Source organism: Bombus vancouverensis, chromosome 3, assembly GCF_051014615.1.
Source record: "Bombus vancouverensis nearcticus chromosome 3, iyBomVanc1_principal, whole genome shotgun sequence".
Taxonomy (NCBI): Eukaryota; Metazoa; Arthropoda; class Insecta; order Hymenoptera; family Apidae; genus Bombus; species Bombus vancouverensis.
Window position 1 is genome coordinate 10,454,381 of NC_134913.1, and position 13,043 is coordinate 10,467,423.

The following is a 13,043-nucleotide window of genomic DNA, read 5'->3' on the forward strand; positions in this document are numbered from 1 at the left end:
TTTTATCATTTATATTTTCTTCTAAATGCATAAAGTTAATAAACTCTGAAAATACACGAAATTCAAGTAATAAACAATTTAAATATCAAAACTAACAACTATGCATATACTGTTTCCTTATTCTTCATTCATACCTCTTATATCATTTATTTCAACATCTCAATAGTAAGTAAAAGTTCCCCGTCTTTCTATTTTTATATTCATTATAATCCTGTTCAATTAGTTACTGAATGCACGTGTTACAGTCGGTAGATATATCAATAAAAATTTTATGATATATGAGATTAATCATCGACCATTCAAATGGGTAACCATGCGTTAAATCGAATGCGCATCTTTATGGTCCATGTAACAATAGCCTCTTAATAATCGACCACGTGTCAGGACTAAACCTTGTCAGTTAACAAGGGAGAATCTATGCTAGGAGTTCTTTAATAATGTATATCTAATATTGTAGTATTAGTGATTAATGTATTAGATAACAATAATTTTTCAACAACTTCTTGAAATTGGTTTTTTAAAATGAGTCTCTGATGTTGGCTATATGTAAAATGAATAGATATGTCAAAAGAAGGAAGATACTTGCGACTCCCTAGATTATTTAGAATATTTCCTAGAAATGTTATTTCCCTCTCTTACTATTAGTCAATAAATCATTCCTGTATATATATCTTTTTCATATCGTTTATTTTGACTAAATAATCTCTTCCTTGCTAAGTGATCACATTTGAAGTATAAGGAGAAAAATGAGGAATGTCCATTTTTCGTGATTTTCCATTTTATAAGACATTTTTGTTTGTGAGAACTGGGACTGTGGAACTATCACATCATCAATGATTATAATGTTCAAAATATCTCTACAACATAGCTCATTAAAGATTTAATACATTTGTTAAAAAGAGGGAATATGCATTCTTTAGCGGAACAAAACATAGATAAAAATAAATATTAATCTTTCACTAATCATTTTTTTCATTCGTTAAATTTTGTTCTTTTATATTACAATTAATAAAATATCACAATTCAATTTTTTCAATAAAGATATTTTGCGATATTTCTTGTTTTCTCCTTTACTTCCCTTACTCTTCATTTCATCCTAACCTGTGGCCAATGACCAGGGCAGTATTATAACTCATATACAATACCTATCATTTAAAACATTCTTACTTATATAATACATATCATACATATCATTATACCAACAGATAAAGCTAAATTTCAAAACAAGTCCAATATATTATAAAATAACTGTTTTATAAATATACATAGCAGAAAAATATGGAGAACTAAAATATTGACTACTTACTCGTTCATACATATCATTACATCAATAGATAAAGTTAAATTTCAAGACATTTCTGATATATTATAAAATAATTTCTCATAAACGTAACAGAAAAATGTTTGAGGCTAAAATATTGAAAAAGAAATGTATGACAGCAGAGTGTTTGCTGAAACATATTGGCGCGGTAAATCAATGGCGCAGCTCCACAGCGCATGTGAGATTTCACGGAGTCTGAGGTACTGCTGATTGGAAGGGGCTAAATATCTCTCCCTTCTCACGGGGATGCTCGCGAAAGGAAGTCAAGCCAGTATACGTGCCGCGGCAGCCTAATATACAGCGGAGCGGTGACAGGTGAGTCAGGGGCACTTTTTGTCAAGCAAAAAAATCATAACGTCGAGATGAAGGAGCACGAGACAACGGGTGCTTGTCAGAAGAAACCGACGAAACTGCGTAACCTCATCTACAAAACCGAGGCTTTTGACTCCCTGCATGCTGGAAATGCGGAGGTACATATAACGAAAGAGACACTTTACAAGCATAAATAATTTTTATTTCTGTTTTCTCCTTTTCATTCCCTTCTGCTTCTTTAATTTTTTATTTGCGCGTTTTGTAGGTTACTTTCTTTTATGTATCTATCTTGGGGAATTTTTTATTTGGAAATTTCGGGCTGTATTTGACGTTGGAAATTGCACGGTAGCGAATAGTGTGAGAGTTCAAATGAGATTGCGAGTGTGGGCGAATTTGTAACAGAGCGAGTCAATACTATCGAAAAACGAGAGTTTGGTGGTCCACTAGTTGCGCGGAAATATGTATACTTACATTCGTTCATAAGTACTAGAACACTTACAGGAGAATAAGGAAAACTCTGACAGACCATTAGAAATCTATTAATCCTCGTTTAGAACTTCGTTAGACTGTAACGAATTCATACTTTTTTGACTTCAAGTTTCATATAATAAATTTAAATGGTATCTTTATTTATATTCATAATATGTCTTAGTTACTGTTTTAGTTACTATTTAGATGTTCATATTACTAGGTTTTTGATTATATTATAATTATATTAATAACAGTTATATGTAATGTTATAGACATATATGTATATTTAGAATTATTATTATAACTAATATTGTATACATATATAGTTGGAGATAATTTCATAAGTTATTTTTTTAGCTATTGAATTCATCAAAATTCTTTCTATGTGTTTTAGATCATTAATTATATAGATGGCAAAAATAAAATTTTTACGAATAGTTTTCTTCTACAATCTCTCTATAATTTTCTCTCTATAATCTTTTTATGTGTTTTAGATAATAATGTTATTCTATACAAATACAAAATTCTGACCGATTAATTATTTCTCTAACAATCTAGATTAATTATTACAGTGTACAAAATTAGCAAATGTCCTAATATTTATGAACCGAAGTATATGTAAGTATATGTATAGGTATAATGTAATTATGCTGCTCAAAACAGTCGGGAGATTGAGTTTTGAAATAATTGAAATAAATGAAACATAATATTTTTCTCGGGGATCCAATTTATATGAAACTGGTAAATAACTGATTAGAAATTAAACTGATTTGAATATACAATGCGATTAGTGTAATAATAATAATAATCTGATTTAAACGTGAAGCTGTTATTTTAATTAATAATACTCTTTTTTTACTACTTATAACGACCTAAGTAAACGATTAAAAAAATTTCTAATTTTTGGAAAAAATTGAATACTTGCTTAATTTTGTTACTTTCTTCAGAAAACATTGTGTTCTGGTCAAGTGTGTCTCGGTAGCATTATGCAACTACCGATTCATGGAACAGAAGCCCGTTCGAGAGAAGAGACCCTTGTGCATGCGAAAGATTTTCTCGAACAATATTTTTCTTCCATCAGAAGGTACAATGCATTCAAAACATGTTTTATATTTCTATGATATTTTATAGCATATTTTATACAATGATATTTATAATATTCAAGTTGTTAAGTAATATTTTTCCTTTAAAAAATAGATTAAACAGCGAAGCACATCGTATTCGTTGGGAAAGCGTGCAAAAGGAAGTTATGGCTACTAGCACTTATCAATTAACTGAAACTGAATTAGTTTTCGGAGCGAAACTAGCGTGGCGTAATGCCACAAGATGCATCGGTCGTATTCAATGGTCTAAATTGCAAGTACGTGACAATATGTGTCAATATGTCCTAATCAATCAAAACTTATATTTGAAGAATTAAAGATATAGTCAGTATAAGTTTAGGAAGCTTCTTCTATCAAGTTCAAGATCGTTTCTACTAATACAAAGCTGAATATATAATAATTAACGATATAGAACCTGAGAGTAAATAGATAATTACAACTAGATATCGGATTTTTACGTATTTATGGAAAATTTAAAGGTACAAAAATATACAGTATACGCATAATTTATAAAGTTAAAAATAAGTAAAAATATATCAAAATGCGTAAACTATCCAAAATATTTGAATAGTTATAGTATTTAATGAATTAAATAGTCGTCTATTCAGAACCCGTTTTTCAATTATATCCATAAAAATGTGAATTTGCATCTTCTCTACATTATCCAATTTGTTTCAATTCACGGATAAAATTAATAACAGAATAGAATGATATTCCATGAATTCTCATATATATGTAGATATTCATTTATTATAGGTGTTTGATTGTCGTTACGTTACGACTACCAGCGGCATGTTTGAAGCTTTATGCAATCACATTAAGTACAGTACGAACAAAGGAAACATTAGGTATTTCAATTGAAAAAATTTTCCATGGAATGCGTACTATTTATTTTTTATTATTTTTAGGTCTGCAATAACTATATTTCCGCAACGTACAGATGGAAAACATGATTATAGAGTGTGGAATCAACAATTAATAAGTTATGCGGGATATAAAAATCCAGACGGTACCATAATTGGTGATCCTGCAAACGTTGAATTCACCGAAGTACGCTGATTAATTCCAATTGTCTTTTCCATTTCTAATTTAAAACTATCAGTCAACTTACTGTTTTTTACAGCTATGCATGAAACTAGGTTGGAGAAGTGCACGCACTCGTTTCGACATATTGCCGTTGGTATTGTCAGCAAACGGCCATGATCCTGATTATTTTGATATTCCAAGCGAACTTGTTCTTGAAGTACCTCTTAGTCATCCAACGTAAGTATTTTTGTTCGTTATTAATGTATTTTTGTAAAATTTATTAATGTCAAATAATTTTTACTTGTTCTATTCTAGATACGATTGGTTTGAGAAATTAGAATTAAAATGGTTCGCGGTTCCTGCCGTATCTGGAATGGTATTCGATTGCGGTGGTTTGGAGTTTACAGCCGCACCATTCAATGGATGGTACATGAGCACTGAAATTGGGTCGAGGGATTTATGCGATGTTCAACGATATAATTTACTAGAAGTAAATATTTTACGGAATTTTAATATTCATTCTTCTAGAGAAACGTGCTAAAATAAATTTTATTTTTAGACAATTGCAACTCATATGGGATTAGATACAAGAACATCCACTTCATTATGGAAAGACAAAGCCATGATAGAAGCTAATGTTGCTGTTTTGTATAGTTTTCAAGTATGTATATATAAATTATAGATAATAATATTCAACATTTTTTATAAAAATTAATAATAAATCTTTTAGATGAAAAATGTGACAATCGTGGATCACCATACCGCTTCGGAATCTTTCATGAAACATTACGAAAATGAAATGCGATTAAGAAATGGATGTCCAGCCGATTGGCTCTGGATCGTACCACCGATATCAGGATCAGCTACACCTGTGTTTCATCAGGAGATGGCCCTGTATTATTTGAAGCCATCGTATGATGCTCAGGTTTTTATTGGATAAGTTATTTAGCACATCTCTATTTTATATTTATTATATTTCTTTACTGTAAAATAATAGGAACCTGCTTGGAAGACACATGTTTGGAAAAAGGGTCGCGATAAAAAATCAACATCTAAAAAGCCAAGGCGAAAGTTTCATTTTAAGCAAATTGCAAGAGCAGTAAAATTTACGTCTAAGTTATTTGGAAGAGCTTTATCTCGAAGAATAAAAGCTACAGTATTATTTGCTACGGAAACTGGCACCTCACAGATGTACGCTGAGAAACTTAGCGAATTATTAGGACATGCTTTTCACTCCCAGGTATTCATTATTTAATTAAATATCACAAAACTTTCAGTTTCAGTAAGTTCATTTTAAAGAAATAACGCCTGAAAAATACTTGAAGCTATCAATTTTAGGTACTCTGTATGTCGGATTATGATATCAGTAATATAGAACACGAAGCTTTATTACTGGTTATAACATCCACCTTTGGGAACGGTGATCCCCCAGAAAATGGCGAAGTAAATTTATATCTTTTGTATAAAAAGATTGAAACAAATTATGGTTTCATATATATTTTATCTTCTAGGCTTTCGCACAAAATTTGTACGCAATGAAAATGAATGAAACGTACATTAATAGTGGCAATAAGATAAGGTATTTATACATTTAAAATAATAAAATGATGAAATTCTTAAATTGAATCCCAATGATTTATACCATAATTTCAGCCTGGCGACCTCAAAATCGTTCATTAAAGCAAATAGTCAGACAGAAGTAAGCAATTCAAAGAAACTAGATAGACTGGATTCACTTCGTGGTTCTACCACAGATTCTCAAACGGAAGACACTTTTGGTCCTTTGAGCAATGTCAGGTATAGATATTTATTTAAAATTAACTTATAAATGTGAAACGAAGCTTATATTCCCTTTTATAGATTTGCTGTTTTCGCATTGGGATCATCAGCATATCCAAACTTTTGCGCATTTGGTCGCTATGTGGATAACTTGTTAGGCGAATTAGGCGGAGAACGACTGTTGAAATTGGCACAAGGAGATGAAATGTGTGGACAGGAACAAACGTTTCGGAAATGGGCAGCCGATACTTTCGCTGTTTGTATCTTATTACTATAATCTTTTATATATTATTATGCAGTAATTTTTAAGCATTTCTCATAACAATTCCAGGTTGCGTGTGAAACTTTCTGCTTAGATGACGATGATACTTTACTTGAAGTTGCTTTATCTTTAGGCTCAGAAGCTTTGTCGGCAGCTACTGTTCGGTTTGTAGAAGCTGAACCACAACTAATTGGAAAAGGTATGTTATCTATAACTGTTTATAAATTATAAATTTTATAATTGTAATATTTCAGCTTTAAGCAAATGTCACAATAGAAACGTGACTACTTGTAATATGTTCCGAAAAACAAATTTAAGCGGTGATTCATCGAGGTAATGATATATTTTAAATAATAATTTTATAATTATACAATGAACTTTGACTTTACGATCTTGTATAGTGGAACTACATTACTTCTGGAACTCGATGATATAGCAGGTATGGAAATACAATATAAGCCTGGTGATCATTTGGGAGTTTTCGCATGTAATAGATCAGAATTGGTAGAAGCAATTTTGGAACGAGTACAAACTCCCTTTGATCCAAATACACCGATTGAATTGCAAATACAGAAGCAATCCCACACACCGAATGGTTAGCATTAACATTATTGAAAATATTAAGTCTCGTTATTGTTCAGTAGCAATAAATTTCTTTTTCTTTGTTACATAGGAATCATGAAAACGTGGATGGCACATGATAGGTATCTTCCTAATTCCTTGAGAATATTACTGAAAAGATTTTTAGATATCACGATACCACCAACACCAAACCTTCTTAGATACTTTGCGTCGATTGCTACAAATCCAAAAGAACAAGCACAACTCAACCTTTTAGCTTCTGTAAATATTATATTAATCTTCAATTTGAAAAAATTTAATTACCAAAAGCATGAAAAAATCTGGAAAATCTTTTCTTCTTTTTAAATATAGGATCCAGCAGCATATGAGGATTGGAGACATTGGAAGTTCCCCAATTTAGTAGAAGTATTAGATGAATTTCCATCCGTGAAACCTTTTGCGCCCTTATTATTACTCCATTTAACTCCTTTACAACCGAGATTTTATAGTATTTCTTCTTCTCCGGATGTACATCAAGGACAAATACATCTTACCGTCGCTGTTGTACAATATAAAACACAAGGTATCTAATTTTACATACAATCCCTGAATTATCTAGAGACCTTATTTTGCTTAAAAATATAATTATTTGTAAAAAATTAGGCGGTTCTGGGCCAGTTCATTATGGAGTTTGTTCTAATTATCTACGTGAAATATCAGATGGAGAACCTTTATATGTATTTGTACGTAGGTAAGTTCGTATTTGTAAAAGCAATTTTTATTAATATAATTTTAGCAGATGTAATAAAATATGATATATTTCTTTTTACATTTAGTGCACCTAACTTTTATATGCCAATCGAACCAAAAGCGCCAATGATACTAGTTGGTCCGGGAACTGGAATTGCTCCCTTCCGTGGTTTCTGGCATCATCGCCTTGCACAAATGAAATATCAACCAGGTATCATAGTTTATGATATATTATAATATTCTTAAAATAAATACGGAATAAAAAATTTGTAGATCTTGAGTACGGAAATGTCTGGTTATTTTTTGGTTGTCGTCAAAGAAGCTTAGATCTGTACAGACAAGAAAAGGAAGAAATGGTAAAGGTTGGCGTTTTAGATAAGGTTTTCTTAGCTCTTTCGCGAGAACCTGGATTGAAAAAGGTTGCAATTTAAAATGTTTTTTAAACAATTTGTAACATTACTTTGTAGTATTTGAAATATTATAGTTATATTAATTTTAACAGACATACGTACAAGATTTAATTCAAGCAGAAGCTTCACAAATTTATGATATGTTGGTGTACGAAGGAGGTCATTTTTATGTTTGTGGCGATTGTACAATGGCAGAAGATGTTTATCAAACTTTGAAACATATTATACAGACTCATGGTGAAATGACTGATAAACAGGTCGAGGCGTATATGTTATCATTACGCGTAAGCCATATCACAATTTTATGTCTAAATATTCAATTTCAATTACTTATATAATTGTTTTTTAGGATGAAAATCGTTATCACGAAGACATATTTGGTATTACTTTAAGAACAGCAGAAGTACATAATCGATCGAGGGAAACAGCAAGAAATAGAATGGCTGCAGAGCCTTAAATCTTATTGTGATGTACATGTAACCTTGAAAAATTTTCAACAATTTTGTAGATAGTTTTCAATTATGCATATCATGCATTCTTATGCAAAAACTAAATGGAAAAATATTGAGATGTCCTTATTCTCTAATATGTCGTACCGTTACATAATTTACTATAGTTTTATGATAATTATAAATATTATAATGTACAAGTTTCTAGTATTATATGCGTGTATATTTTTGATGGTACTACTTAACTACTTAGATTTGAATTAAATAATAGCAAGATTAGTATATCTTTGTTTTTTAGTAAAAAGAGTAAAAATACATATCTAAATAACATCTTGCTCATTGTGAAATTAATCAATGTTTCAACAAATTCATATTAGCAATAATGCATTATTAGAAAGATATAAAACGTGCAATATAAAGTAATGAATATATTCTATTGCATTTATTTAATGAGTTTCAATATATTATGTTTCACCTCCATATTTATATAAAAGTCAATAGTTGAAGTACATACAAATAAAATCATTTATATCAGAAGGAATTTTTATTTACAGTAAACCATATTCGATGTTTATGAAAAATTTGACTTCAACTATATATTATTTTATTAAATAATTTAAATTAACTATATTTATTCGTTTTCATTTAATCAAACATATTTTCATATTTAATTATAATGAACGAAAAGTACATATGATTGACTAATTCCATTTTCATTTTTCACTTATACAGCAGCATCAATGCCAGGTTTTTGTTTCTCACTAATATTGGCTAACAATTTCTTTATTTCTGCAATAGCTTTGCCAGGATTCAGACCCTTTAAAAAAACATATAATTTTACACTGAAGAATTATATTTTTTAGATCATTTAAAATTACCTTTGGACAAGTACGAGTACAATTCATAATAGTGTGACAACGATATACTGAAAATGGGTCTCGCATTTTTTCGAGACGTTCCTTTGCTTTGGTATCACGCGAATCAATAATCCATCTGTAAGCCTGCATAAGCACAGCAGGTCCTAAGTACTTATCACCATTCCACCAATATGATGGGCAAGAGGTACTACAGCAAGCACATAAGATGCATTCATAGAGACCATCCTATATCACAAAAATTATATTTTATTGCACTATTACTAATTACTACACATTATTGCATTAGAATAAAAAATATAAAATTCCATTAACAATTATAATATTTAATTACCAATTTTTTACGGTCTTCAACACTCTGCAAATATTGCTTTGAACCACTTTCTTGTCCATCACCACGTTGCAACCATGGTTGTATACTTTTATACTGGTTATAAAAGTTATTTAGATCTGGTACTAAGTCTTTTACGATATACATATGTGGTAGGGGATAAATCTTACTAGTTGAATTTGTATCAGTATCAATTTTGCTGAAATAACACCAATCAGGATTTATATTTTAAATCTAACTTTGTGTTATTATTGAAAATTGTTCAATAAAGGTAATTAGTATATACCTTATACATGCTAATGTATTTGTACCACCAATGTTCATAGCACAAGAACCACAAATGCCTTCACGGCAAGAACGACGGAAAGTTAAAGTTGGGTCAATTTCATTCTTAATTTTAATTAATGCATCCAATATCATAGGACCACAGCTATAACAAAGTTTGAATTAAAATAATACAGAATCACAAAAAAAATTTTTTAAATAAACTTACGTGTTTAGATCCACTTTATATTCTTGCATATATGGCTTTTCATCTGGCTTATCTGGATTCCAACGATACACAGCAAAGGTTTTTAATTTGGCTGCAGCATTTTGATTTGCAGAAATATGAAATCTTCTAACCTAAATCAATGAAGACTAATATAATAATGAATTTAAATAAAAATAGCTAGTTAATATGAATTATTGTATAAAATAGTGTTATCTTTTTTTATTTAATTAGATAGATGTATTTAATCTTATACTATTGATTATGTGCCAATTACAGTTACGAAATTTTCTCACAAATATAATACATTTAACAGAATATTTATTTAATTGAATACGTTCTATTTGAATATTTGCCAATAAAGAATTTATCGACAATAAAAAATTATTTATTAATAAAATAAGAAACTAGAATTATATACTGACAGTCTGTCCAATTATTACGCTAAATTAAATAAAAAATAAAATAATGGTTTGAACAAAAGCATCGCGTAACATTATTTAATTAATTATTGTTCTCATCGTTGTGACATTGTTCTCAATGTTTAAGTATAAATGTCAAAATATATAAACGAAAAAAACAATGGAATTGACATCGGTGATGCGATAGATTAAAGTTAGGTTTTATTGTAGGTTTGCACAACACTTTGCAACATAAGCAGAAAAAGAATCTATAACTAAGAAAGTGTGATTATTTAATTATCAATATGGGTTTTATCAATACTTACTTGCCGAAGTGCATTTTTGCAAGCCTGCGGTGTAATACCAGCCATTTTTTAAAATGAATTAGGGTGAAGACGTTTGCGGTACCTGTGTTATGTAAGCTACGCACGTGAGGATGTACCAACCTTTCTGTGATCTTTGCTTGGGTAGAAATGTGTCTTAACCCACTGTCAAATTTCATATCAATGTCAATGACACGCAAGGAGTTACTCAATAGAATTGCTTAAAATTAAAAAACTTTTATTTGTTGATAATATCTGCATTACACAACTCCCAAATATATTTTGTGTAATATAATTAATATACTAGATTAAAATATGAATTCATTTTATTATATAAACTAAATTTGTTATACATTATATACTACTCATTGACGTTTAATTATAAATATCACCTATTATTCTTAAATGTATCTATATGCTTCTTATCAGTTTTTTATGTAGTTCCACTTTGAATAATTCAAAGAATTTATTCGTACTTTTAAACATGGATAATATAAAATATATCTTAATTGGATGAAATGCTTAAAATTAGACAAAAACCAACGAAATGTATTTGTAAAAATTGATAACATTCAAAATTTTCGCATGCATATATGAAAATATGATGTATGTATATCTGTGTATATAAATTTTATTAATGTATGTTATATGCAGTGGAATTGTCAACTTGTACCATCATGTATAGGTAACATACTTTTTGTATTTATTTATTTTAAATACTCCATTCAGTATAAACTGTATATTGCTTATTTATCTAGGTTATGTTTCGTATGTGTGTTCCATTTCCTAAATTACCATTCTTAAGATAATTTCTTAAAATAATTGTAGATACTAAATTATGTAGTGCATATTAAATATAATAATCATAAAAAAAGGAAATTTATAATATGAAACAAATTATTATAATACATAACCTAACTAATATTTGTACATTTCACTTGCAAGCGTTCCTAAATATTTCAATAACTGTTATATTTTTAGAAATTTAAACAATAGTCATTATCATTTCACTCGCATATATATTTTCTCATAATTTTAAATCTTTCCTTTTAATAATATTATGTAAGTAACAATGTGTTATAATTGTTAAAATAAAATATAAAATTTGTTTTTATGATTAAAGAATAATAAAAGTAATATTTTTTTCGGTGAACCATTTAAATGCATAATCAAGAGATTTTTTTAAATTTTTAATTAATTTCTATGATAAAAGTATCAATGTCATTTTCAGACCGATTTTATTGCTTGAAAATGCTGTTCTTCAAAATAAGCAAAATTTTAACAAACAATATATAGGAAGAATATATATGATTGCAAGAACAAAAGAATATGAAGGTCGTAAATTAGTAGGGTGAGTTTCCTAAATTTAAGAATTGTCAATTTTAAATTCATCGGTACTTCACGAAGGAACTAAAAATATTATGACAAGTTCTTTATATACGCAGGTTCTCAATGGAACAAATATACGATGTCGTAGCTGACGTGCAAAATTATAAAGATTTTGTACCATTTTGTAAAAAGTCCGACGTTATATTCAAAAGTGATGATATGCTCAAAGCGAACTTAGTAATAGGATTTCCACCTATAAACGAAAGTTATACATCAAAAGTGACGACAATGCGGCCGCGTTTCGTAAAAGCTGAATGCTCAGATGGTAGATTATTTAATCATTTAAATACGTTATGGCTTTTCAGTCCAGGATTAAAAAATAATGCACAAACTTGCGTCATTGATTTTTCTTTGTCGTTCGAATTTAAATCACTAATTCATTCGCATTTGTCGAATCTATTTTTTAACGAAATCGTGAGACAAATGGAAAATGCCTTCCTTGATGAAGCTAAACGTAGATATGGAAGGCCATGTATTAAAACAGTACGATTAGAAAGATGATGTAGAATAATATTAAACTAATAAATAATTAATGACAATATTGTATAATTTATAAATAAAAGCACTTCTTAAACGTTTTCCTTTTTCTGATTTGTAAATTTTTCTCAAGTCAAGGTTGTATAAATCATAATATTATATATATAATATTTTTAAGAAACTACTTACACTTGAAGTAGTATATATTCTAATATACATATCTGGTATATTATAATATATATATATATATATATATATATATATATTGCAAATATTTAACATCTAATTATAAAATTATTGCAAGTTGTTTTTA

At 29.1% G+C, this 13,043-nt stretch overlaps 3 protein-coding genes across 6 annotated transcripts; 2 read left to right on the forward strand and 1 right to left on the reverse strand.

Annotated features, from left to right (window-relative positions):
* Window positions 1-1,507: 1,507 nt before the first annotated feature.
* On the forward strand, window positions 1,508-9,259 carry Nos (Nitric oxide synthase). Of its 2 annotated transcripts, XM_033349099.2 has the most exons (24): window positions 1,508-1,791; window positions 3,052-3,188; window positions 3,302-3,464; window positions 3,964-4,055; window positions 4,116-4,257; window positions 4,331-4,470; window positions 4,549-4,723; window positions 4,793-4,894; window positions 4,964-5,158; window positions 5,231-5,473; window positions 5,572-5,676; window positions 5,745-5,812; window positions 5,887-6,030; window positions 6,094-6,268; window positions 6,344-6,473; window positions 6,529-6,607; window positions 6,676-6,869; window positions 6,948-7,117; window positions 7,208-7,418; window positions 7,499-7,586; window positions 7,672-7,796; window positions 7,859-8,004; window positions 8,088-8,279; window positions 8,345-9,259. In XM_033349099.2, exons 1-24 carry the CDS (start codon window positions 1,684-1,686, stop codon window positions 8,450-8,452), a joined length of 3,432 nt encoding a protein of 1,143 aa, XP_033204990.1. In that variant the 5' UTR covers window positions 1,508-1,683; the 3' UTR covers window positions 8,453-9,259. The 2 variants fall into 2 exon arrangements, with proteins under 2 accessions (XP_033204990.1, XP_076473444.1); XM_076617329.1 differs by lacking the exons at window positions 1,508-1,791; window positions 3,964-4,055.
* Window positions 9,044-11,024, reverse strand: SdhB (Succinate dehydrogenase, subunit B (iron-sulfur)). Its single transcript, XM_033349100.2, has 6 exons — window positions 10,868-11,024; window positions 10,144-10,274; window positions 9,937-10,080; window positions 9,654-9,849; window positions 9,323-9,547; window positions 9,044-9,261 (listed from the first exon to the last, which is right to left on the reverse strand). The coding sequence occupies exons 1-6, from the start codon at window positions 10,910-10,912 to the stop codon at window positions 9,169-9,171; spliced, it is 834 nt and encodes a 277-aa protein (XP_033204991.1). The 5' UTR covers window positions 10,913-11,024; the 3' UTR covers window positions 9,044-9,168.
* Window positions 11,025-11,269: 245 nt separating this feature from the next.
* LOC117165751 (coenzyme Q-binding protein COQ10 homolog B, mitochondrial) lies at window positions 11,270-12,831 on the forward strand. Of its 3 annotated transcripts, none has more exons than XM_033349102.2 (3): window positions 11,270-11,470; window positions 12,096-12,215; window positions 12,310-12,831. In XM_033349102.2, the coding sequence occupies exons 1-3, from the start codon at window positions 11,466-11,468 to the stop codon at window positions 12,752-12,754; spliced, it is 570 nt and encodes a 189-aa protein (XP_033204993.1). In that variant the 5' UTR covers window positions 11,270-11,465; the 3' UTR covers window positions 12,755-12,831. The 3 variants fall into 3 exon arrangements, with proteins under 3 accessions (XP_033204993.1, XP_033204992.1, XP_076473448.1); XM_033349101.2 differs by having other exon boundaries at window positions 11,271-11,549; XM_076617333.1 differs by lacking the exon at window positions 11,270-11,470 and adding an exon at window positions 11,796-11,926.
* The last annotated feature ends 212 nt before the right edge of the window (window positions 12,832-13,043 follow it).